The sequence below is a fragment of the Balaenoptera ricei genome, chromosome 1, assembly GCF_028023285.1.
Source record: "Balaenoptera ricei isolate mBalRic1 chromosome 1, mBalRic1.hap2, whole genome shotgun sequence".
NCBI classification, from domain to species: Eukaryota; Metazoa; Chordata; class Mammalia; order Artiodactyla; family Balaenopteridae; genus Balaenoptera; species Balaenoptera ricei.
In genome coordinates, this window is record NC_082639.1 from 12,754,217 (window position 1) to 12,778,534 (window position 24,318).

The 24,318-nt window shown below is 59.6% G+C and overlaps 1 protein-coding gene across 5 annotated transcripts; it reads right to left on the reverse strand.

Moving 5' to 3' along the window:
* Positions 1–566: 566 nt before the first annotated feature.
* ATP13A2 (ATPase cation transporting 13A2) lies at positions 567–22,093 on the reverse strand. Of its 5 annotated transcripts, none has more exons than XM_059914679.1 (29): positions 21,913–22,093; positions 15,294–15,388; positions 14,998–15,180; positions 14,620–14,678; positions 14,334–14,448; positions 13,999–14,075; positions 12,341–12,418; positions 12,089–12,158; positions 11,068–11,202; positions 10,913–10,979; positions 10,170–10,301; positions 9,422–9,577; positions 8,796–8,906; positions 8,665–8,711; positions 8,388–8,576; positions 6,994–7,200; positions 6,391–6,486; positions 6,144–6,303; positions 5,931–6,051; positions 5,669–5,793; positions 4,769–4,929; positions 4,530–4,646; positions 4,348–4,427; positions 3,683–3,835; positions 3,496–3,592; positions 2,415–2,638; positions 2,176–2,327; positions 907–1,076; positions 567–816 (listed from the first exon to the last, which is right to left on the reverse strand). In XM_059914679.1, the coding sequence occupies exons 1-29, from the start codon at positions 21,920–21,922 to the stop codon at positions 682–684; spliced, it is 3,522 nt and encodes a 1,173-aa protein (XP_059770662.1). In that variant the 5' UTR covers positions 21,923–22,093; the 3' UTR covers positions 567–681. The 5 variants fall into 5 exon arrangements, with proteins under 5 accessions (XP_059770662.1, XP_059770672.1, XP_059770681.1 ...); XM_059914689.1 differs by having other exon boundaries at positions 11,068–11,175; positions 13,999–14,078; XM_059914698.1 differs by having other exon boundaries at positions 6,144–6,243; positions 13,999–14,078.
* Between the last annotated feature and the right edge of the window lie 2,225 nt (positions 22,094–24,318).

A 24,318-nucleotide genomic window follows, 5' to 3' on the forward strand; every position in this document is an offset into this window, starting at 1 on the left:
CTACCTGCGTGACCTCTAAGCCTCAGTTTCCATATCTGTAAAAGGGGGACTGGGGATTCCCTGGCCGTCCAGTGGTTAAGACTCAGTGCTTTCACTGCCATGGGCCCGGGTTTGATCCCTGGTCAGGGAACTAAGGTCCTGCAAGCCATGAGGTGCGGCCAAAAATAAAAATAAAAAGGTGGGGGGACAGTACTCCACAGTTATAAGGATTAAATGATGATGCCTATAAAATGCTGAACGGAGCACCGGGCACGTGCTCAACCTGGAGACATGACGTCGGATGAGGAAACGGAGGCTCAGAGAGGGGAGTTGTCCAACATGATCTGAAAAATCAGGGGATGCCGGGAGCAGACACGTGCCAGGGGCACCCAGGTCAGTGGTATCAGGCAGGCCGAGGCAGGAAAATATTGTGACTTTATTTGCTACACTGACGGCGGCTCTGAGTGCGGTGGTGGCCGCTGTCCCTACATGGGGCATCCGAAGTGGGGGACAAGGGTACTTAGCATCTCCCCAGGCGGGGGCAGGGAAGGCTGGGCTGGGCAGACGTGGGACATGAGTGTGACAACCGCCAACCTCAGGGCTGCAGGAGCGATGGCAGTGGTGTCTCTGGAGATGGGTCCTGGTCGGTGGCTCAGAAGCAGGGAGATCCAGTGTTTAGGGTGCCGGCCGGCCGGGCCTGCGCTACCTCATGGGCCCGGCGGGCAGTGGCCAGGGCTGCTCGGCCAGCTCCTGCTCCAGCTGCTTGAAGCGTTTCTTGGAGGCCCGTTTGGGCCGGAGCCACCGCAGGCAGCCTGGGAGACACTGGTCCAGCACACTCTGCCGGGGACAGGGAGGTCGCAGGGGGGCAGCTGTGGCTGAGTCCCACCCCCGGAGCCCCCTCTCACCCCAACGCGGGGCGGGCCCCACCTCCAGCATGAAGGCCCCCACGAAGTTGAAGGCGACCAGGCCCAGCAGCAGCAGCTTGAAGTAGGTGTCGGCGATGCTCCTCAGCGTCAGCAGCCCCTGCGGGAGGCCGGGGACCAGGAGGAGGGCCCCCAGGACGGAGCCCAGGAGCACCAGGGCCACCAGGAAGGGCACTGGGGGTGGGGGAGTCCGTCAGGCCAGGGAGCCCAGCACACCCACACCCATGCCCGACGGGACCCCACAGGCACCAGCCCCACAGCCCTTCCCTCCACCTCATCCCCCTCCCTCCACCTCACCCCCCTCCCTCCATCTCATCCCCCTCCCTCCACCTCATCCCCCTCCCTCCATCTCATCCCCCCTCCCTCCACCTCATCCCCCCTCCCTCCATCTCATCCCCCTCCCTCCATCTCATCCCCCTCCCTCCACCTCATCCCCCTCCCTCCACCTCATCCCCCTCCCTCCACCTCATCCCCCTCCCTCCACCTCATCCCCCTCCCTCCACCTCATCCCCCCTCCCTCCATCTCATCCCCCTCCCTCCACCTCATCCCCCCTCCCTCCATCTCATCCCCCTCCCTCCATCTCATCCCCCTCCACCTCATCCCCCTCCCTCCACCTCATCCCCCTCCCTCCACCTCATCCCCCCTCCCTCCATCTCATCCCCCTCCCTCCATCTCATCCCCCCTCCATCTCATCCCCCCACCATCATCACATCCCCCCTCCCTCCATCACATCCCCCCCTCCATCTCATCTCCCTCCCATCTCATCCCCCCTCCATCATCACATCCCCCCTCCCTCCATCACATCCCCCCCTCCATCTCATCTCCCTCCCATCTCATCCCCCCTCCATCTCATCCCCCCTCCATCATCACATCCCCCCTCCCTCCATCATCACATCCCCCCTCCCTCTATCTCATCCCCCCTCCATCTCATCCCCCCTCCCTCTATCTCATCCCCCCCTCCATCTCATCCCCCCTCCCTCCCTCTCATCCCCCCTCCCCTCCATCTCCTCCCCCCTCCCTCCATCTCCTCCCCCTCCCTCCATCTCCTCCCCCCTCTCCATCTCCTCCCCCTCCCTCCATCTTATCCCCCCTCCATCTCCTCCCCCCTCCCTCCATCTCCTCCCCCCTCCCCTCCATCTCATCCCCCCCCTCCATCTCATCCCCTCCCTCCATCTCATCCCCCCTCCCTCCATCACATCCCCCTCCCTCCCTCTCATCCCCCCTCCCCTCCATTACCCCCCCCAGCACATCCCACCCCCAGCACAGCAGCACCATTGGTGTAGAGCGGCCGGCGGAAGGGCGCCCCCTTGGACACAGCCATGGCCAGGATGAGGTACTGGAAGCTGGACAGACAGAAGACCACCGTGTTCTCATAGTTGGGCAGGTTGTCTGGCGCAGGTACCGTCCTGTTCAGAGGCACGAACCTGGGGGCACAGGGACCGGGAGTCAGGGAGCGAGGGTGAGGAGGACGGGGCATGGGTGGGATCTGGGGCGAGCTCCCCGCTACTCACCAGGGCTGGGCCACGGCCAGGAAGTAGCCCCCCAGCTGCACGCTGGCCACCAGGGCCACCTGAAGCAGCAGGCTGCTGAGCACGGGCACGCTGAGCAGGGCCCCTGGTGGCCGCGCCTGACCCAGTGCCAGCGCCGGCCGCGTGCGGCTCATGAGCACCGCCACCGTGGTGGTGATGACCAGGTCGATGACCAGGAACTGCACATCGCCCAGGTTGGTGTTGACCTACCGGCAGGGAGGGAGGGCGGAGGGGAGGATAGCTCCTAGTCCGATGGGGCAGGCACCAGCCCTGCCCTTAAGGAGTCTGATGGGGAAGGTGTTTTCTTGCCCTGCAACTTGATGGGCAGACAGCACCCTCCTGCCTCTGGGAACTCCCAATCTGATGCAGGAGACACGGCCCTGCCTTCAGGAAGCCCCTCTCCCCGTCTGAGGGAGAAGGCATCCCTGCTGACCTGCGGAGGCCTAAATCTGATGGGAACTACCATCCTGAGACGGAGGCTGAGGCTCTGCCTTGCAGAGCCCCAAGGTTTCTGGAGGACACACAGTTCCCGCCCTCAGGTTTAAGGTGGACACAGGGACAAAAGCTGGCGCGAGGCCTGCACTGTCCCATGGTGTCACCTGTTTCCAGCGTGGGCGAGCAACGCGTGCTCTGAGCAGAGGAGGGGGTGATACCCTTTGGACAGGAGACTGGAGGCATAGTCGAAGTCTGAGTTAGGGCGAGCGGGGAACGGGCAGATTCATGGGAAAGGGGCAGAGGCCTCGGGTGTCCCACTCCTGCCTCTGCCTCCTTCACCCCTGCCTGGGCTCTGCCTCAGTCCCCCCTGCAGATGGGGAGCTCTCAGAGGACAGGGAGGAAACGCTAGCACAGGACAGCCGCTCCCGTTTCTGAGGACCTACTGTGCGCCAGGCGCTCAGCGCTTTCATAATCTCAGACAAGCCTCACCGCCGAGGCTCCGGAGCGCCTAAGCCACGCGGCTGGAGCAGGATTTGAGGCCACGCTGTCTACTCCAGAACCTGCCGGGCTCCCACCACACTGCTGAGGTCCTCGCCCCGGGCCCGGCACGGGGCCTGCAGATACTCACCGTGTAGAGGATCAGGACAGAGATAAACTGGGTCAGGCTGTACAGGGCCATGTACTTGAAGACACTGAACGACGTGTCCAGGGAACAACGACCTTCCCTGGGGAGTGGGTATGGGCATGAGGGGGCCCAGGCTGGCTGACGGGCCCTGCCGAGACCCCGCCCCCCACCAGGCTCCTGCCCGCCTCACCTGATGACCATGGGCACACACTCAATGTTGGCCATGCTTGAGGTGAAGGGCGAGACCACTGAGGCCTCGGCCTGGGACAGCGAGATGCCCACGTCAGCCGCCTTCAGGGCCCCGCAGTCATTGGCGCCATCCCCACACATGCCCACACAGTATCTGTCGGAGAGGGGAGGGCAGGCGCGGCCCGGACTCACGTGCTGGCTCTGAGCCCGGGAGGGCCCTCCTCAGCTGCGAAGTGGCCCACCCACCTCCCGGGCTGGCTGGCAGAACACGGGGATGGCTGCATTCCGACTGCCCGCTGGGTGCCTGGGAAATGCTCAGTAAATGGTACGCAGTAGGTGCTCAGTAAATAGGTGCAATTACAGTAGCCACAGGGTCTGTATCCACAGGTTCTGTATCCACGGGGTCTGTATCCATGGCAACAGAGAGCCGACTGTACTACGCCATTTTACATAAGGGACTCGGGCATCTGTGGACGTTGGTATCTGCAGGGACTCTCAGAACCAATCCCCCGCAGATACTGAGGGCGGTGTACTACTGTCAGTGTGACAGACCCGGGGGTGCCTGCCGGGCTCTCTGAGGCCAATGGCTCCTTAACGCCTGGGGTGGGAAGCAGGGACCTATGGGCCAGCTGGGCGCCCGCAGGCCCCGCTCCCGTGGGCACTCACTGAAGCTTCTGCAGTTCACACACCAGCTCTGCCTTCTGCTCGGGGGCCATGCGGGCAAAGACGGTGCCCTGGACCAGGACCTGGGAGCACAGGGAGACAGGGGAGGGGCTGAGGCAGCCAAGAGGAGGGAGCAGAGCATGGCGAGGTGTGGGGCGATCAGGGAGGCCCGGGGGCAGCCCTACCTTGGGCAGCAGCTTGGGGAAGTGCTTCATAAGGACACCAAAGGTGGACCCGCTGAGGGCCAGGTGGCTGGGTCGGGGGTCTGGCTCCACGGTGTAGCTTGCAGCCTGGTCAGGATCCTGGGGGCCCGGGAAGCTCAGCTGAGCTCCCCCTGCCCACCCTGAGAGCTGGGGCCCGGGACAGCTGACACAGGGGCGGAGTCATGGGTGGGGTCTGTGGCGGAACTTGGGGTCAGCCTCACCTGAGCCCCGGTCACGGCTGCAGAAGACTCCACTGGCAGAAGCTCGAGGGAGGCGGGCTGGCCCCGCTCAGGGGGGTTGGCGTGGATGATGGCCAGGCGCTCCTGGGGGCCCACCATGCCGCAGCCCTGGGCCACGGTGACCGCCGTCTGCAGGTTGTCCCCTGGGGGTATGGGGCAAGGTCAGGGTCCAGCTGCTACTGAGGGGGGCCATCCTCACCCTGACACGTATAGATGGGAAAACTGAGGCCGGACAGAATCTGTCTGCCATGACTGGCTGAGTGAGCTCAGGCAGGGTATCAGTGTCTCTGAACCTGGGTTTCCTTGTCTATAAAACTAGGGATCAAAGGTCTTAGGAGAAACTGGGAGCCTGGGTTTGAGTTCTACATATACCATTATTTTTTTTTTTTTTGGCCGTGCCATGCGGCATGTGGGACCTTAGTTCCCTGACCAGGGATTGAACCCGTGCCCCCTGCACTGGAAGTGAAGAGTCTTAACCACTGGACCGCCAGGAAAGTCCCCTGAATCTTTCTTTTCTTGCTCCATGAAATTGTCACAACTTTTGAGGCTGACCTAACTTCCCCCATTTCTCAGAGTTGGAAACTGGAACTCGGGGAGAGGTCACCTAGCAGGTGAGCAGCTGGGCTGGAACCCAGGCTGTCCAACACCAGCCCCAGACTCTTTGGAAGTCACTCTACTCCTCCGAGCCTCACTTTCCTCATCTGTCAACTGGGGTGACAATTATCACTCAGGAGGGAGACTGTGAAGATACCTGAAATGTCTGAAAAGGACCAGGCCTGAGGCAGGGGCCCAAAGAGATGCCCCGGGAAGGGACGCCAGGTACCCTTATCTCTGCCTGGAATGGGGTAGATTCTGCCCTCCTAACCCAGGCCCTGCTGGTACCTGTCACCATGACGGTGCGGATGCAGGTCCTTCGCAGAGCCTGGATGACGGGTGTCGTCTGTGGCTTTAGCAGATTCTGCATGACCAGCAGCCCCAGGAGGCTCAGCTTCCACTCCACAGTGTCCCTGGAGGGTGGGCAGACCCGGGTCAGAGGTCATGCAGTGGCCACGACCCCTCCCCCAGCCACTGGGCAGGGGCATCGGCCCTGGGCTCTGCCCCCCTCTGCCCACACGAGGCCGGAAGCTCAGTCCCCAGGGCCCACCTCGTCAGTTGCTGAGCTGCTTCCATGCTGGGTGCGATGGGCAGCGGCTTGCTGGCGAGGGCCACCACGCGGTAGCCAGCAGCTGTGTAGCTCTGCAGCATCTGGGCGAAGTCGGTGGGCACTGCCAGGGAGAGGCAGGTGTCACTGGGACGGGGAGGTGGGGGCAGCGACAGGGGCTGGGCGCCCACCCCATTCCGTGCCAATGCCCCTCACCTGTCTTGGGGTCGCAGAGGCCTGCCACCAGCTCAGGAGAGCCCTTGACGCAGGCCTCGGGCCGAGCCGCCCCCGGCCACGCCACCACCACGCTCATGCGCTGCAGAGCCGATGAGAAGGGGAAATGGCTGAGGATGCTGACCGGCACCCGGGGCTCCTCCTGTAGGGTTGGAGGGGCAGCTGAGGGGCCGGCCTGTGGAGCCCACCCCTCCCAGCCCACGCCCCACAGGCACCCCCCTCAGCTCACCATGCCCTGCAGGTGCAGCTCCTGAAGCGGGGGTCTCATCACTGCCAAGACCTGGGTCCCAAATGTCGAGTCTGCAGCTGGTCCCTCCTCCAGGATCTGGGAGGCAGGCAGAGAACATTGGCATCGAGGGGCCGGGTGCTGGCTTGGCCTGGGGCAGCCAATCCTTGGCCCATGGAGAGAGGCAGTGGGAGAGACCCAAGTTAAACTCATGGAGGACTTCCTTCATGGGAGACTGGATAGAACAGAAGTCAAGAATGTGGGCTTTGGAGTTGGGAGGACCCAAGTTCAAACTCTGGCTTTGCCATTTACAAGCCGCTGGGTGACCTTGCACAAGTTATTCCAAATCTCTCTCAGCCTCAGTTTCCTTCGTGAAGCAGGTTTTAAGCTACCTCCCTGGGGCTATGGGGAGCAGTACATGAGATGAGGCCCGTGCAACAGAGCGCTGGCACAGGGTAGGTGCTCAGCACTAGGCCTTGGCCATTGTTATTCTCGGTGGTGGGCATGATAGAGACGCCCCCTGGAAGTCCTAGAAGGAAGACTGGGTGGGCTTAGTTAGGGCTCGGCTGCCCAGAGGCAGGGGGCGGACCTGCTCGGCCTCCTCACCCAGCCAGTAGATTCCACCATCTTGAGGTCCATGGGGTCACCCACTGGGGTGTCCCGGAGCCGGCTGAGGGTGTGGCAGGTGGCCAGTGCCCGGAGCAGGGGCCCCATGGGAAGGCGGCGGGGCTCTGGGACCAGCGGCAGGAACTCCTGCCCCTTCAGGGGCACCACACCCATCACGTCCAAGCCGTCCTCTGTGAGTGTGCCTGTCTGCAGGGGGCAAGCGGGTGGGCCAGTGATGAGTCCTGGGGTGAGCTGTGCCCCGCTGCGGTGGGCGCCCACACCCCTGGCCAGGCAGGGCCCATGGGAACCCCAGGAGCCAGAGCTGGACTTTGCTCAAGCAGGTCCCTCTGCCAGGCTGTCCTCCCCAACCCGCAGTGTTTCTTGGTCTGGCATCATTTCCCCCAGGAAGTCTTCTTCTTTAACCCTACAGTTGGGTCTTCTTCTTTAACCCTACAGTTGGGTCAGGTAGTGCGTGCTCGGGGCTCTCACCCACGGCCTCTACTACTCCATCATTTGTTCACTGTGGTACCAGGAAGAGGGTCTGGCCATGTACAGCTCTCAGTGGAATGAGTGAATGAATGAATGAGTGAATGAATGAGTGAACGGATGCCTGCCTCTCCCATACCATATTCCAATGGCTCAGTTACACATCTGGCCCCTTCGCTAGCCTGGGAGCTCTGCGAAGACGATCATGCTCCACCCTTTCAGTTTAAATAACGTCCAAACTCCTCACCAGGGCCCGCCAGCCTCTGATGGATCAGGGCTCTGCCCGTTTCATCTTGCCCCCCTCCCTACTGTTCCCCGAGCCCCAGGCACACTGGTCTGTTCCTCCAAGGAGCCACGAGCCACTCTACTTCTTCCCCTCCACCTTGCCAGCCCTGCTCTCCTCTCAGTGTGGTCCATCCCTCAGAGGTCACCAAGGGACCAGAGGAGCCTTCCTTGACTGCCCTCCAAGGGAGTGACCCCCACGTACCACCCACCACGTACCCCATTTGCTTCCTCCCTAGAACCCATCACCATCTGCAGCTCTCTGTGGTCCCTGGTTCACTCATTATGGTGGTGGGGACATCTCCGTGTGGGTCACTGCTGGATCCCCAGTGTTGACAGCAGCCCTGGGTACCCAGTTGGCCCTCAATGGTTCTCAAACAAACAAATTAAATGATTTTAGACATTTCATGCTCCAGACTGTGAGCTTGATGCAGGTGGGAGCTGGGGGTGGAGGGTGCCTCTGAGTGTTTCCATCCCAGGACAGGACCTGGCGGTGGGCAGTGTTCACAGCAGGGGCGCACGGGCAGGCGGCGGGACTCTGGGCTCAGCAAGCCCTCAGTCAACGTTGCTGAATGAGGGATGTGGGTGTGGGGGGCCTGGTCGTGTGCCCCCCCCACGGCCCCCACCTTGTCGAAACACACCAGCCGGAGCTTGCCCCCCAGGTTGATGCGCATCGGGTGGATGCAGAAGATGCCCTCGCTCCGCAGCCGGCTCTGGGCGTAGAGGGTGCACACAGTCATGGCGGCAGGCAGGGCGGGCGGCACTGCCACCGTCACCAGGTCCAGAGCCCGGATCACGATCTCGTCCACAGGCACCTGGCAGGGGGCACTGTGAAGGCCAAGGGCCAGGCCGGGTGGGCCCTGGGCCTCCAGTGGCAGCCCCCGCCCGGCCCCCAAGGCTTACCTGGTTGCGGTGGAGGATGAAGATGCTGTAGATGGTGCCAAGGAGAGCTGAGGAGACAGCAAGGGACTCAGCGGGACTGGGGACGGGGCTCCGGGGGCCACTGGCAAAGTGGGGTGCGGGGGGCCACTCACCCAGGACAGACAGGGCAGCCACAAACTTCATGCTGTGTTTATAGAACTTGAAGCTGATGGGCCGGGGATGCAGGATGGAGCTCACCAGGGCCCCTTTAGCCGTGCAGAACCCTGGGAGGAGACGGGGAGACCGAGGCAGGGGAAACTGAGGGTCAGGATGACTCCGCCCCTCCCCCACACCATCCACACCTCTGGGGTCGTACGGCATGATGCTCCTGGGGTCAGCAATCACCCAGTTCGGCGGTCACACGGGATGGCCACAGGCCTTGCCCAGCCTTCATAAGCTTAGTAAGTAAGGAATTAGTAGTACCATCTACAAACTGGGTGGTTTCACTTAAAATTCAGATGTGTGGCTTTCACTGAAAAATGTCAAATCTGGTGACACACTGGGTCCCTTTCACACGTGGCAGGGGCCTGCTGGAGACGTACAGCACTGCTCTCTTCCTAAGGGGTGGGCTCCTTCCTTCTTGCCACGTCCCTGCCCACTCCAGCCAATCCCAAGTAGGGGTGGGACGTGCCTGAGTCGCACAGCAGGGCAGTGGCAGAGATGGGTCCTGCCTGGCTCTGTGTCACCTCTCCTCTAGGTGCTGGGCCCAGCGTCCCTCCCCACTTCCCAGACTCGTTACCTGTCTGGGTCACCACTGCCAGGACATGGGGTCCTACAGAGGCCCGGGCCTGCAAGATGAGGGTCCCACAGAAGAGCGTGTGCCGCTGGTGGGTCTCTGGGAAGTAGGGCACTGGTCCCTCCGGCAGGACGGTCTTCAGCACTGGAACGCTCTCCCCTGGGAGGGATGTGGTGTGAGGCCCATACTGCTCCCTCCCACCAGCAAGACCAAGCCTTATGCCTAGAACTGTTATGGAAGCCCCAGGTCTCATTTAACGCTTGTAACTATGTGTGAAGAAATCACTGCCCCCATTTTACAGAGAGGTACACTGAAGCTCAAGAGAGGGCAAAAGACACAGACACAGTGAGACAGTCCTGGGATGTGTGCAGCCAGTTTCCAGGAACCATCTCTCAGGGGAGCCAGAAAGAGTTGTGAGCATACAGCATGGGCAGAGTGGGGGGGCCAGGGTGGGGGGCAGGCGTTGTTCTCCTTCTGTTGGAATTATTTTGTAACAAGCTGTGTTACTTTTATAGTTCAAATCAGATATTGACACGAGAGGGCTTAACCTCTGTAAAGCCCTGAGCCCACTGCCTGGCAAAGAGTAGCAGTGCCTCACCCAGCATCTGCAGGGGTAGGACCTGCTGAGGCCGGGACTGTTACCTGAGCAAAGGGAAAAGAGAACTCCATCTAAGAGTTCTGACACAAGGCAGAGAGGCTCGGTGGCCCGGGAGGGGGCACGGGAGGCTGCTGGCCAGGGGCAGGCACTGACCTGTCAGAGAGCTCTCATTGACCATGCACTCGCCAGCCACCAGGGCAGCATCGCAGGGCATCAGCCCACCCTCCTGGGGCAGCACCAGGCAGTCTCCCGGCACGAGCTCACTGGAGTCGACCCATTCCTCCTCTGCGGGCAAGCAGGGGCCTCAGTATAGCCTGGAGGGGACTCCCCCACTGCCTCCCCCAGGCTTCGTCTCTCCCCCAGCCTCTCTCCCTCCCCCAGCCTCTCTCCCTCCCCCAGCCTCTCACCTCCCCAGCCTCCCTCCCTCCCCCAGCCTCCCTCCCTCTCCCAGCCTCTCTCCTTCCCCCAGCCTCTCTCCCTCCCCCAGCCTCTCACCTCCCCAGCCTCCCTCCCTCCCCCAGCCTCCCTCCCTCTCCCAGCCTCTCTCCTTCCCCCAGCCTCTCTCCCTCCCCCAGCCTCTCTCCCTCCCCCAGCCTCTCACCTCCCCAGCCTCCCTCCCCCAGCCTCCCTCCCTCTCCCAGCCTCTCTCCTTCCCCCAGCCTCCCTCCCTCTCCCAGCCTCTCTCCCTCCCCCAGCCTCTCACCTCCCCCAGCCTCTCTCCCTCCCCCAGCTTCCCTCCCTCCCCCAGCCTCCCTCCCTCTCCCAGCCTCTCTCCCTCCCCCAGCTTCTCACCTCCCCCAGCCTCCCTCCCTCTCCCAGCCTCTCTCCCTCCCCCAGCTTCTCACCTCCCCCAGCTTCCCTCCCTCCCCCACCTCTCACTTCCCCCAGCCTCTCACCTCCCCCAGGCCGGCACACGCACACCTGTACAGACAGCTGGACCATGTCCCTCAGAGTCTGGCTTTGCTGTGGGCAGGGGGACAAGCAGGGAGTGGGTGGGTGGAGGTCCCCTCGGACACCGCCTGCCCTGTCCCTTCCACCTCACACCGCACACCTTTCTGGTCTTGTATACGGACACGCAGATGGAGACGACGGAGATGAGGAAGATGCACAGGGCATACCAGTAGTAGTAGTCAGCCAGCCACAGCCCGATGCTGAAGGCCTGGAACCCATAGTAGGGGTTCAGCGCCTGGGGGAGGGGCGGGGAGGCAGCGTCAGGGCCCAGGGCCCCCAGGGCAGCCCAGCCACAGGCTGGGCCTCCTGTGCCCACGGAAGCAGAGGGCCCGGCAGTTGCCAAAGGACTAAAGCCAGGCCTGTCTCCTGGTCAGTCCTGTCCAGATGTCCCTCGAGCCACCAGCTTCTTCGCTCTAAAGAGGACACACGGGTGTTTACACGCCAGGCCCCTGCTAAGCACATCATCTAAATGTCATAGGATGGTGAGGACAACTCCACAAGGCAGATGCTACCATCATCTTCATTTTACAGCTGAGGAAACTGAGGCACAGAAGGGTGAAGTCACTTGCCTAAAACCACACAGCTCCCAGGTGGCTGACTAGGGTTTACATCAGGCCAGACTCCAAGGCCTCCTCTCTGTCTCACAGGTGTCTGCCCCTGGCTCAGAGGGCTGGGATGTTAGCAGTGTACTCTAGGTGTGTCCAGGTCACTGGCTTCCCTTTGTCCACACGTGACCCTGGCCATGCCATGTCCCCCCCTCTGTAGCTCCGGTTCCTCATGTGTGAACGGAATGTACCTACCACGAGGCTGTTGGAGCGTGAAAGTGGGTAATGCACGGAAAGGACCCAGACTCTGGAGCCTGGCGCTTGGCACACAGCAGGAGCCCAGGCTGTGTGGGTTTGTCTCTTGGCCTCTAATCCCCAGCCCCAGCCTGGACCAGAACTTCCAATTCCTCTCCCTGAGCTGACTGGGGCTGGTTCTGAGACAGCTCTCCACCATGGAGAAGAGGACAGCTGGTACAATCTGCCTCTGTACGGGTGGCCCAGAGAGGGCAAGCCCCTGGCCCAGGTCACACAGCCAGCTCAGGCCAGAGCTGGGGCGAGGCCCAGGGACAGCCCTACCTCGTCCACCAGCAGCTGGGGATAGGACTTGACTGGTACACTGATCACGTTGGGGCCGTAGATGGTCTTCCTGTAAGAGGAAAAGCGGCAGGGCTATCAGATAGAGGGGCTGTGGCAGCTGGACCCTCTAGCGGCGACGGAGCTCCCTACTTTCCAGCTGGGGAAACTGAGGCCCAGAGAAGGCAGGTGACTGGAAGAAGGCCACACCCAGGGGGGCAAGAGAGGGGGCCCCAGCTCTCAGGGAGCACCCACCTCACGGTTTGGTCCTGGAGGCTGAGGCCGGTGCTGGAGCAGTGGAGGTCGTCACAGGTGCGGCCATGGTCCAGCAGGCTGGGAGGACGGGGAGGGGGCACTTGTGTGGGTGGTGGGGTTTGAGCTCTGCACCCCCCCACCCCTCCTGGCCCACCTCTGCCACACCGAGCTCCCGGGAGAAAGCTGGTCCCTCACGAACTCTGGGCCTAACTTTCTCCTTTTGTTCCTCTGATCGGGCCCCAAACGATCTCACCCAGGAAAAACAATGAGAGATGATAATACTTAACAGTGACAACAGCCGCTATTATTTAGTGACATTTAGAGCTTTCTTTACAATGATGTCTTCTTAAGTAAGTCACTTAACCTCTCTGGGCCTCAGACTTCTCATCTGCAAGATGGAGACGGTGACAGCATCTCCCTCACAGGGCTACGGGTGGATTAAATGAGATAAGTTTTGCAAAGTGCTTGGACGGTTCCTGGCACTTACTAGGTGACAAAGGTCAGCGATTTTTTTTTTTTTTTTGGCTGCGTTGGGTCTTCGATGCTGTGTGCGGGCTTTTCTATAGTTGCAGTGAGCGGGGGCTACTCTTCGTTGCAGTGCACGGGCTTCTCATTGCAGTGGCTTCTCTTGTTGTGGAGCACGGGCTCTAGGCATGCGGGGCTTCAGTAGTTGTGGCACGCGGGCTCAGTAGTTGTGGCTCGTGGGCTCTAGAGCACAGGCTCAGTAGGTGGCGCACGGGCTTAGCTGCTCTGCAGCATGTGGGATCTTCCCGGACCAGGGATCGAACCTGTGTCCCCTCCGTTGGCAGACGGATTCTTAACCACTGCGCCACCAGGGAAGTCCCACGTCAGCGAGTTTTGCTATTCCTCTCACGTAGCAGAGGCTGTTGGTGCCCTCCCCACACCCCCTTGGAATTCACATCTGCGCGGTGCAGCCTCTTACTGGAAACACCTGTCCTGGCTTGAGGGCTTCTCCTGGCTGCATAAGCACGGTCTGCCCATGAGCCAGGAAGGCCAAAGTTGTGCAAGAGTTCATGTATTCCACAACTGGTAACGGTAGGAAGGTGATGGGTACGTACCCCCTGGTTTCCTCACTCCTTGGGTGAGGGCACCCTGAGGTGCGTGCCCTACACTGGCTCAAAGGGATCCCCAAGGGACTGTGCTCCAGGTGCCCACATCAAGCCCCCTCCACCGGCTGCCTTCTCTTCCCGGCCTCACTTCCCCTACGTCTCCTGGCATCACCTTGCAAACAGATTCCCTGCACTTGAATTCTCGTCTTGAGGTCTGCTTCTCGGGGCTCAAACTAAGACATAAACTGAGCTCATATTTATCAAGCACTTAGTAGGTGGCAGAGCAGGTACAAGACGCCAAACAGAAGGTCCGAGTCCAGAGCTTACGGTCTGATTCACAGCAGTGTTGCCACCTCAGGCCACGTGCCGTGCCAAGCCTTACATGACAGTAATATACTTTACCCTCGAAACAACCCTAGGAGGCCGGGATTCCCTTCATGAGCTATTTACAGACAGGCTCAGCGATTTGAGGGGGTCAAGGCACAGAGCTGAGAGGAGAGTCCAGGCTGGGCCACCTCATGCCACCTCCTCTGCCCAATGCAGCACGCGCTGTGGGCGTGGTGTAGCAGCGCCGGCCCTGACCCCTACCTGACTCGGCAGAAGGCCTGCTGGGTCTCGATCCAGACATAGCGCTGGCCCCGGAAGAGGTAGTAGCGCAGCATCCGCTGCTGGGTGGGAGAGAGGAGAGGTGGGCTGGAGGCGGCCCCAGGAGGAGTGTGTCGGGGGCGGCAGGGGGATGGCACAGGAAAGAGGCGGGAGAGGCACGGAAGGGTAAAAGGTGATCGGCCAGCAGCCTGGACGATTGGGACAAGAGAACCAGAGGTGCCCGGAGAACAGCTGGAGTCCAGCCCCCATTGTACAGGGTGTGAATCTGAGGCCCAGAGACAGGCAAGGACTTGCCCAGAACCCAGCTGTCCACTTACTGCCTCCTCGGTTCTGTGGAGCTGGGCGGTGTCCTTCCATGTCCCCTCTGGTAGTGTCCCCACAGCTGCCTGGCTCCGGCCGTCCTCCGCCTGGGTCTGTGGGGGCAGCTCCAGGCTGGGGACGGGGGTGGAGTTACCGTGGAGCCCTGGGAGCTGCCCCAGCACCTTCCCATCCCCACGGAACCACCTTCCCTCTCTCGGATGGGAGGCCCCGGGATCAGAGCCTTCGTGGGGGGAGGGCAGGGGGAGCAGGGGCTCCTGGGAAGGGGCGATGAGGCTGCCTCACCTGTCTTTGCTGATGGCCTCAGTCTGCACCTGGACAGTATAGAGCTGCCACGAACTATCCTGGAACACGGAGGTGTGGACTCAGTCCTGGAAGAGACCCCTCCCCTCCCCGGCCCCATCCGACAGCCAGGTGGCCCCTGCTGGAGGAGGCAGGGATCAAGGATAGAGGTGACCTCCTCGGGAATCACCCACCCCGTCCCGTCTGCCCACTGCTCAGATGGGAAAGCTGAGGTCCAGGGAGGAGAAGCACCTGTGTAAGGTCCCACAGAACGTCAGCGGCCAGGTTGGGCTGAGAACCCGAGCACCCTCCGCCCCGCAACCCTGAGCCACCGCCGCCCCTCTCCAGCTCCAGGCTCGCCCCTGCTCCCCTGCCTCTCACCTCTTTGTCTCTTATTTCGATAACGAGGGTTTCGGCGCGGGCCAGGCTGCACGGCTGGAGGCGCAGCCGCACCCGCCACAGGGGCTTCCATCGGAAGAGCAGCAGAGGGATCCCCGCCATCACCCAGACCACGACGTGGTAGCCGATGACCCTCCATGGACTGCCACAGTAGCCGCTGAGCCTCTGTGGACACGGGCGAGAGCAGGCCACGGTAGTGGGGCGGGCGGGGGCTGGAGGAGGAGGCCGGGGTATCACCCCCGCCTGGAGTTGCCCCTGCCCCTCCCCTGCCCACGTACCACGGATGAAACTGAGGAGCTGAGGGGATCTATAGATGTCTCTACCGTCAGGGTCCCGTAACCGGCGGGCGTGCTGCCCACGAGCGGGCTGCTGTCTGTGGACAGAAGGAGAAACGGCATTTGGTGGGGGGTGGGGGGGCTCCTCCCTCCTTCTTTAACCACGACTTACGCACAGTCATTTTATAAATCTGGTCTGATAAATCCAGTAACTCGAGTCTTCACGGGTCTGTTACCGGGCTGTCCTGTTGGTCCTCACTCGTTGTACCTTGTTTCCTTGTGCGTCTGGCGAGTTCTGGCTCCGTGTGGGCCCAGAGTCGGGGGACGGGGCCTGCTGAGCACTTTGAGCTTCAAGAGCACCCGCACATCCAGCTATTAGCGTCCTGGGAGCTGTGTGTCCCACTTTCCATCTGCTCTCCACTCTGAGGGCAGGGACAGGGCTGCTCATCTTTTTTTTTTAGACGTCATTTTTTTTTTTTAAATAAATTTATTTATTTATTTATTTATTTATTTATTTTTGGCTGTGTTGAGTCTTCGTTTCTGTGCGAGGGCTTTCTCCAGTTGCGGCGAGCGGGGGCCACTCTTCATCGCGGTGCACGGGCCTCTCACTATCGCGGCCTCTCTTGTTGCGGAGCACAGGCTCCAGACGCGCAAGCTCAGTAGTTGTGGCTCATGGGCCCAGTTGCTCCGCGGCATGTGGGATCTTCCCAGACCAGGGCTCGAACCCGTGTCCCCTGCATTGGCAGGCAGCTTCCCAACCACTGCACCACCAGGGAAGCCCTTAGACGTCATTTTTATTTATTTATTTACTTTTAATTTATTATATTTTTTAAAATTTATTTTTGGCTGCGTTGGGTCTTTGCTGCACGTGGGCATTCTCTAGTTGCGGCGGGCGGGGGCTACTCTTCGCTGCGGTGCGCGGGCTTCTCATTGCAGTGGCTTCTCTTGTTGCGGAGCACAGGCTCTAGGCACATGGGCTTCAGTAGTTGCAACATGCGGGTTCAGTAGTTGCGGCACGCGGGCCCTAGAGCGTGTGGGCTTCAGTAGTTGTGGCGCATGGGCTCAGGAGTATTGGCATGCGGGCTCTAGAGCACAGGCTGAGTAGTTGTGGCTCGCGGGCTCTAGAGCGCAGGCTCAGTAGTTGTGGCACATGGGCTTAGTTGCTCCGCGGCATGTGGGATCTTCCCGGACCGGCATCGAACCTGTGTCCCCTGAATTGGCAGGTGGATTCTTAACCACTGCGCCACCAGGGAAGTCCCTGCTCATCCTTTTTCAACCTTCATGCCCAGCACAGGCCTGGCAGTGAGGAGATGCCAAGAAGTCGAGTATGGACTGATAAAATGTCAGGGCAGCCATGAAAGGGGCAGTTTCACTCTGAAGGTGAAATGGGGGGCGGAGGAAGGAAGAACCCAGTCACTGGGGGTGGGCTGGAGAGGAGGGGTGAACTGAGCAAGCCCCCAAGGCTCAAGGAGAGAAGCCGCTATGTGCCAGGGCCCAGCTGAACAGCTGACGGGTTCCTTCTGTGAGGAAGGGCCCACTATCACCCCCATTTTACAGATGGGTAAACTGTGGCTCAGGGAAGACCAGTGGGCATCTCTACCGTAGAAACTCTTTTTTTTCTCCTGCCTCCCCTGCTGTACAGCTGCGGTCCTAGGAGAGCAAGGAGATAGTGGGTGTTCTGGGGCCCAGGACGGGGTGGGGCTCATGGCCTCTGCCAGGGTTTCTCTAACTGTGCTCCCTGGACCTCTTGCGGAACCTGTTAGACATGAAGATGCCTGGGCCCCTCCCAGACCTGCTGGCACAATGGCAGCGGTGCTGAGCATCTGCATGTTTCCCAGGAGCCTCTGGAGAAGTTCACTAAGGGGGATGGGAAAGCAGGGAAGGTAGGGGGCAACCTGCTGGTTTTCTGGGCTCCCTACTCCTCCTCCCCAATCAGAGCCCTGCAGAGGCCTGATCTGAAAGTTTCACCCAATAAGCCCAGGGTGTCCCAAGCAGCTGCCCGTCACAACATCCCCAGCCCCTCAGCTGTTCTGTCCCCAAACACTTGGGTTTCTGCAGCTTCTCCAAGCCCCAAAGCAACCATGATTGTCAACATTTCCCGAGGCCCCACTATGTGCGGGCTCTGCTCCTGGTCCTTCTTACATGGCTAACATAATGACCCTGCCATGTAAGCACAATAATTATCCCCTTTTTATAGAAGAAAATTAGGCTCAGAGAGGTTAAGTAACTTGTCCAAGATCACACAGCCAAGTACATGGTAGTGTCAGGATGCAATCCTAGGCAGGCTGACTCCAGGGTGGGGTTTCTTTTTTTTTTTTTTTTGGCTGCACTGGGTCTTCGTTGTGTACGGGCTTTCTCTAGTTGTGGCGAGCAGGGCCTACTCTTCGTTGTGGTGCATGGGCTTCTCATTGCAGTGGCTTCTCTTTGTTGTGGAGCACGGGCTCTAGGTGCATGGGCTCAGTAATTGTGGCTTGCCGGCTCTAGAGTGCAGGCTCAGTAGTTGTGGCGCATGGGCTTAGTTGCTCCGCGGCATGTGGGATCTTCCTGGACCAGGGCTCGAACCCGTGTCCCCTGCATCGGCAGGCAGATTCTTAACCACTGCACCACAAGGGAAGTCCCAGGGTGGGTTTTAATTCTCATCAGACCACGCAGAGTCTGTTCTGTCCTATAGCAGCCCCCCATATCTCCACATAAGCACTGTGATAATAATTACTATGGTAATTACCATAATAAGAACAGCCAATGTCCATTAAGCACTTCCCAGGTGACAAGAGCTGCTCTAACCCTCCACACGAATTAGCTCATTTAACCCTCTGGCAACACGATGAGGGGACTCTTATTTTTCCCATTTGTACAAATGAGGGAACCGAGGCTCAGAGTCACAAAGGCCCCCTGGTAAATGGTGGAGCCAGGAAGTCAGAGCCCAGATCTTGTGTTTTGGGGGCCAATGTGGGCACTTCCAGAGAACAGGGCATATGCCCTGTGCCGCCTGAGGCCTCTTTCAAACAAGATGACTCAAAACCCAAATTAACCCAAGCCCCACCCATGGTCAATCCCTCCCCTGTCCACTGGGTGACTCAGAAAACATATGGAGCTGCCACCAGCTCCAGAAAGGGCCTGGTCTCTGGGGAACTCCCACACATACACACAAAGCCTATAGCTCTCAACCATCCGGGTGTCTGGCCAACAGTAAAGTCTCAAAGCCAGAGGGCAGGAGGCCTGCTCAGCCTTCTGCCCTGGGGCTCAGAGACCCCAGCCTGGGTCCCCTGGGGTGGTCCCTTTTGCTCTCTGGTCCCGGCCCAATCCAGCTTGCGAGTGAGGCTTGTCAGGGCATGATTTCCTTCCCTTCCTGACAACAGCCTGCAGACAAGAAACAGCCGAGGCCCTTCTGCTCTCTGGTGTGTGTGTGTTGTGCAGGGGCGGGGGGAGGCTCGCCCTGGATCCTGTCTTGGGGGGCAGAACAACAGGTATTCAGGGCAACTGACCCGGTCTGGCAACCTGGGTTCTCAGGTCCTTGGCCACCAACAAGCCACAGCCCTTTTCTTGTCCCCTCCTCAAAAGGCCACAGTCCCAGCTGTCCTTCTTGCCAAAGCCCCTCACCAGCCCTGGAGACCTGCTCCTTGAGTGGGTCAGGGCGGGTAGTTTCACCCCCTTTAGGGCTCTTCTCGGGTGGTTTCTGGGGTGTAAGGAAAAAGAGCACCTTAGGGGGGACTTCCCTGGTGGTCCAGTGGTTAGGACTTCGTGCTTCCACTGCAGGGAACATGGGTTCGATCCCTGGTTGGGGAACTAAGATCCCCCACGAGCCCTCGGTGCGGCCAAAAAACAAAAACAACAACAACAAAAAGAGTACCTCAGGGCTATCAGGGGCTGACACAGGCCAGGCACTGTTCAAGGGCTTTACACACATCGATTCATTCATTCCTCACCACTGTGAAGTGGGGACTACTTTTATCCCTATTTTACAGATTAGGAAACTGAGGCCCAGAGAGGTGAAGTAAGCTGCCCAAAGGCCACACAGCCAGCACGCGGCGGGACGTGGATCCAGGCAGTGCGGCTGTAGGGTCCACGCTCTTAACGACGGCACTACCAGCGCCGTCGCTGTCGTCCCCATCAGTAACTGTGCTCCTGGCTCTCTCACAAGTGCCTCAGCCTCTCCAGGCTTCTGTTTCCCATCTCTAGGATCATAACCCCAAAGTAGCTGACACATGGGGTGTTTGAAGTTCCTGAAGCATGGCCTGTACAGGCGGGCATTACTGGCTGCCCTGCCAAGGAGGTGTGGCTTCCGCTCTGACCCATTTCTCAGGCTCCCCTCTACATTCCCATTGCCCTGTCTGAAAACCCACAGCTGTGCCATTGCTCCCCTGTGTGCACTCAACAGCTCTTCCCCGGGCCTTCAAACCCTCAGGCCAGCAGCTGTGCTGGGGATGGGACTGCAGCATGCTGCGCTGACCCCAGGTGGGCCACTTTGCTCCTGCCGATCTGCTTTCCTCCTGCAACAATCAAGCAACTTATCCCATTTTACAGATGAGAAAACTGAGCCTTGAGAGAGGCAGTGTGCCCACCAATTTGTCTCGCAGCTGGAAGGGGCCTTACTCCAAAATCCTCTCTGCCCACCTCACCCCCACCCACTGACACCAACACCTCAGGCTTGCACAGGTGTCATCGCCCTCCTGCTCACAGTGCCTGGCATGTGGCTGGGACTCAGGAACCATTTACTGAATGAATGAACCAATGAATGAAGGTTGTACACCTCACTGACATAACAGAGCATGGAAGCGATGGTGCAAGAGTCACTGTGTCCATCTCCTGCCTCTGGGTCAGCTGGGAGGTGCAGAGGAACAAGCCTCTTCTTGAAGGGCCCTGCCAGAGACCATCTGGAGCTGCCCTCACTGGATCACTTCCCCCAGGACCTAAACAATGTTCCCTCTGGAAGTTCTTCCTTGTGTCTATCACACACCCATCATTTCACAAGGATGCTCTCCCCGTCAACCTGGGGAAGGAGGAAGGGAACTTGAAGGAGGAAGTCACATCTGTGGAACACTCTAGTCTCCCAGCAAGGTCAAGCCCAGGGCATGCTCTTGCAGAACATCTGTCAAAACACTCAGAAGGGCTTGTTTATCTCTATTCGCATCGCAGTCTCCCCAGGGATGGCACAGGAGGGTCAGAGCAGTGTCTGATCTCTTCCGGTACCACCAGCTCAGGCCAGTTGCTTGGGATGAGAATACTTTGACAAATGACTGACTGCATTGCTCTTCTGAATAACAGCGACTGATCTTCACGCGTAACCCTCTGAGGGAGGGACTATTATCATCTCATTTTACAGTTGGGGAAACTGAGGAACACAGTTTCAAAATCCCTTGCCCGGGGTCATACAGCTTGCAAGGGAGAAGCTGAAAATGAGTGGGTCTAAATGAACACATTCCTCTCACTTCATCCTCACAGCCACCTCTCCAAAAGTATGGATTAGGATTCCCATTTAAAATGAGGCACAGAGGTTGATTAACATGTCCAAAGTCACACAGCTCTGAGTGGTCAAGATTAGACTTGAACCTAGTCTGACTCCCCGGCCCTGGGGCAGTGCCACGAGTACTGCAGAGCGGAGGGGCTGGCGTCAAAGCCATTTGGGAACCTCTTGCTTCCTGCGGAAGCACCGGTTTCCTGCTGATGACCTGGCAGAGGCCCAGGGCAGCACTGCTGCCTCCTCCCTTGCTGTGCTTCTCCTGTGGCCAGAAGCTCCTCTCCTGGGCCAGGCTGAGTGTGAGGGATAATCTGCCAGGAGCTCCCTGATCTTTGGATCTCGAGTCCAGGGGCCATATTTCCTCAGCCTCTTTCCCCTTCCTCACCCTGGGTGCACCCTAGAGTTGGGGGGGGGAGGTGGGGAGTAAGCTGGGAGACCGGAGGGAGAGACCTGAACTGAAGGGTCTGCAGCTGCAGAGAGGATGCTCAAGCGTTGGTGGCCCTTGGCTGAGGTCTAGGCTCTGAGTGACCCACGTGGAAATGAGACCCTTCTAAACACGAGAGGTCTACTGGCACCATTTGCAGCAGGTAGAATTATACTCTGGAAAGGGTGGCCTCCAGACACAGGGCCTGGGACAGGTAACATGGAGGGTGTGGTCCCTGGACCGTGGTGCTAACAGGCTTGCTCTGGGGGCCTGACTCAGGGGATCAGGAGTGGCACTTGTGCCCCAGGGCACTCCGATCCAGGGACTCAGGAGCCCTGGCTTCTCCAACCCCATTCATTCATTCAGCCAAGAAGAACAACCACTCAGAGGCCCTGGATGCAGCGGCCTCCACGTCTCTTCCCCCACCTGGACATCCGTCACTGCGCGGGGACATTTCCCCGCGCCCCGCCACCGCGGCCCCCGGATTATCCTTTTGCACGGCGGCGCCAGGCGCTTCCTCTCCCAGGGCTTTAGGAAGGCGCAGAGTGGACGGCTCTGCACGGTGCCATCCCCGGGCTCCTGGCCCCTCTGGGATGGGGGAGGGCACGGGCGAGGGGATGTCCCAGGGGTCGCTCCCTCGGCCCGCGCCCCCGCGGTGGGGATGTCCCCCCACGACAAGTGCGACGACGGGCGGTCCGGGGACCGCGCCCGGTTCCTGTCGGCCGGGGCTGCGCGCTCACCTGCGCTCATGGCGGCTCCTCGCGCTCATCGCCGGGCCCGGGCGTCGCGATGCCCCGCGGTCGGGGCCGAGGCGGAAGTCCGGGGGCGCGGGACGCGGCGGGGCTGGGCGGCCCGGGACACCTGCAGAACTCAACAGCTGGAGCGTCAGCGAAGGTGCCGCAGTCAGGCTCTGCGCACCGCCAAGCCCCGCCCCGTCCTCTGCGGCCCCGCGTCCGCCCGCGCGCCGCGGGGTCTGCCGGGATTTGTAGTCCGAGGTCTCTCCCAACGCGCACGCAGGGGCGGGGCGCCGAGAGACAGACGCGACAGCCCTGGGCCAGACCGACACATAGAGAGGAGGACACTCAGGGAATCCGACAGGACAGCCCTCAGACACATGAACACATAGACACACTCAGAGGAATTAGGCCTTAGATGCACAAACACAAGTACACAACGCCCCTCCCACTCCTCACAGATTCGCATAAAGAGAGAGTTGTGACCCAGAGATACACAATTCTCAGACACGCACACAAAAGCAGGACACTCAGGGAAACAGGACAGCTTTGGTACACAAACACACAGGTACACAACAACCTCGGACACCCACATAGATACACACACACAGAGGCTAGACTCCCAGGACACAGACACAACACACAGATTCACACACGGAGGTGATACTTAGAGACAATGCACACATACCCAGTAGTGTGACACTTAGAAACAGGTAAGACAAGCCCCCACCCCCGCCGTTAAGTACAATGCATGGCTGGTTCAAGCTGGTCCGTCTCTTGTAGGCTCTGTGAACTTGGGCAAGCCACTTAACCTCTCTGGGCTTCATTTCTTCACCTATAGGAGGACGATGACATTAGCAATACCTGCTTGATAGATTGTTGTGAGTCCCACAAGAGAAAAAGCAGGTAAAGCACTTGGGACAGTGCCTGGCTCTGCTGCATAAAGGTCAAAGAAAGAAGATAACACCTGCCCAGAGACTCACAGGCTCAGATACGTGTCACAGGGATATGTGTGGACACAGGGAGGTACTGCAGTGATGCACGGAAGGCCTCTAAAATGCCACAGAAACAGCCGAGGCATAACCCCCTTCTCAGAAGCCTCGCAACGTGACCACAGACAAGCCTGCACAGGTGGGAACAAGGAAGCCCCTGAAGGGCACCAAGACCTCGTGTTTGTATGCAGTGTTATCACATTACCTCATAGCGACAGGCACAGACAAGGTGTCCCCTGACCCTGGGGTTGATGGCTTCTGGACTAAGGATCTCCAAAGGATCAGAGACCCCAGGCTCTGGGGCAAACCAGGGAAGGATCACATTAGGGCCAAGGGTAGGACTGGGCTTGAGACATCATCATGTATCCAGTATGAATTTCTGCAGTGCCAGGCACTGTTCTAGGAGCTAGGAACGGGAGGGTGAACAAACAGACATGGGGAGCAGCCAAAGGCCAGCAGAGGAAAACTCCAAAGTAACCTGTGGTGGAAAGGGCTGGAAGGAGACAGAGCTGTGATGGAGAGTAATGGTGGGGGAGAGACTCCAGAGGGGAAGCAGGGAAGGCCTTGACAGCATCTGATCCATACCAAGAACTCAATACATACACTTGATAAAGGGGTGCATATCGGCAGGACTTGCTGATGCATGGGAGGTGGAGGTATAGGAATGGAATCAAAGATGCCTCTCCTCCCTGGGTTTTGGTCTGAGAAGGTAGCGGGTGGTGGAGCCATTCGCTCAGCTGGGGCAGGCTGCTGGTGGAGCAGGTTGACCACCTGGGGGATGGGGCTGGCTTCACTCAGTTCAGCTGAGAAGACCTGTTTCTTCTGCTGATGCCTCAGTGAGGGTAGCCTACTGAACTTCTCAGAGCCCCTGTTTCCTCCCCCAGGGCTTAGCTGGATGTCTGGCGGACCGCTTAACCAGGGGAACCCTGATTTCCATGGCAGGCAGGATGGCTAGGTTTGTATAAATGACTTGCTCAGATGGCCTTGCCAAGAGGCAGTGTGGTACAGTGGCAAGGGGCTGGGCTCTGGCACCAGAGAGACCTGGGTTTGGATGTGCATCAGTTGCTGTCTAGCTGTGTGAGCTTTAAAAAGTCACTTTCCCTCTCTGAGCCTCTCTCTTCATCTGTGAAATGAAAGCTGCTGGAAAGATGAAATGGGGTAGCAGGAACTTGGCAGAGGCCAGTTGCTTTCTTGAGATCCTGGTGCTGGGCTAGAAGCTTCATAAAAGCAGGGGGCTTGGGGACGGCGTCGCAAGATTGGTCCCTCATTCTTCATATTGCTACTTGGCATTTAAGAGACTCCATCCTCTGAGCCATCTGGGAAGGAGCCGCACCTGCCGCTTGGTCCATGGTCTTCATGGGGCAGGAGACCAGAGGAAGCTTCCTTCCAAACCACAGAGGATGTGGGAGGCCTCGCCTCT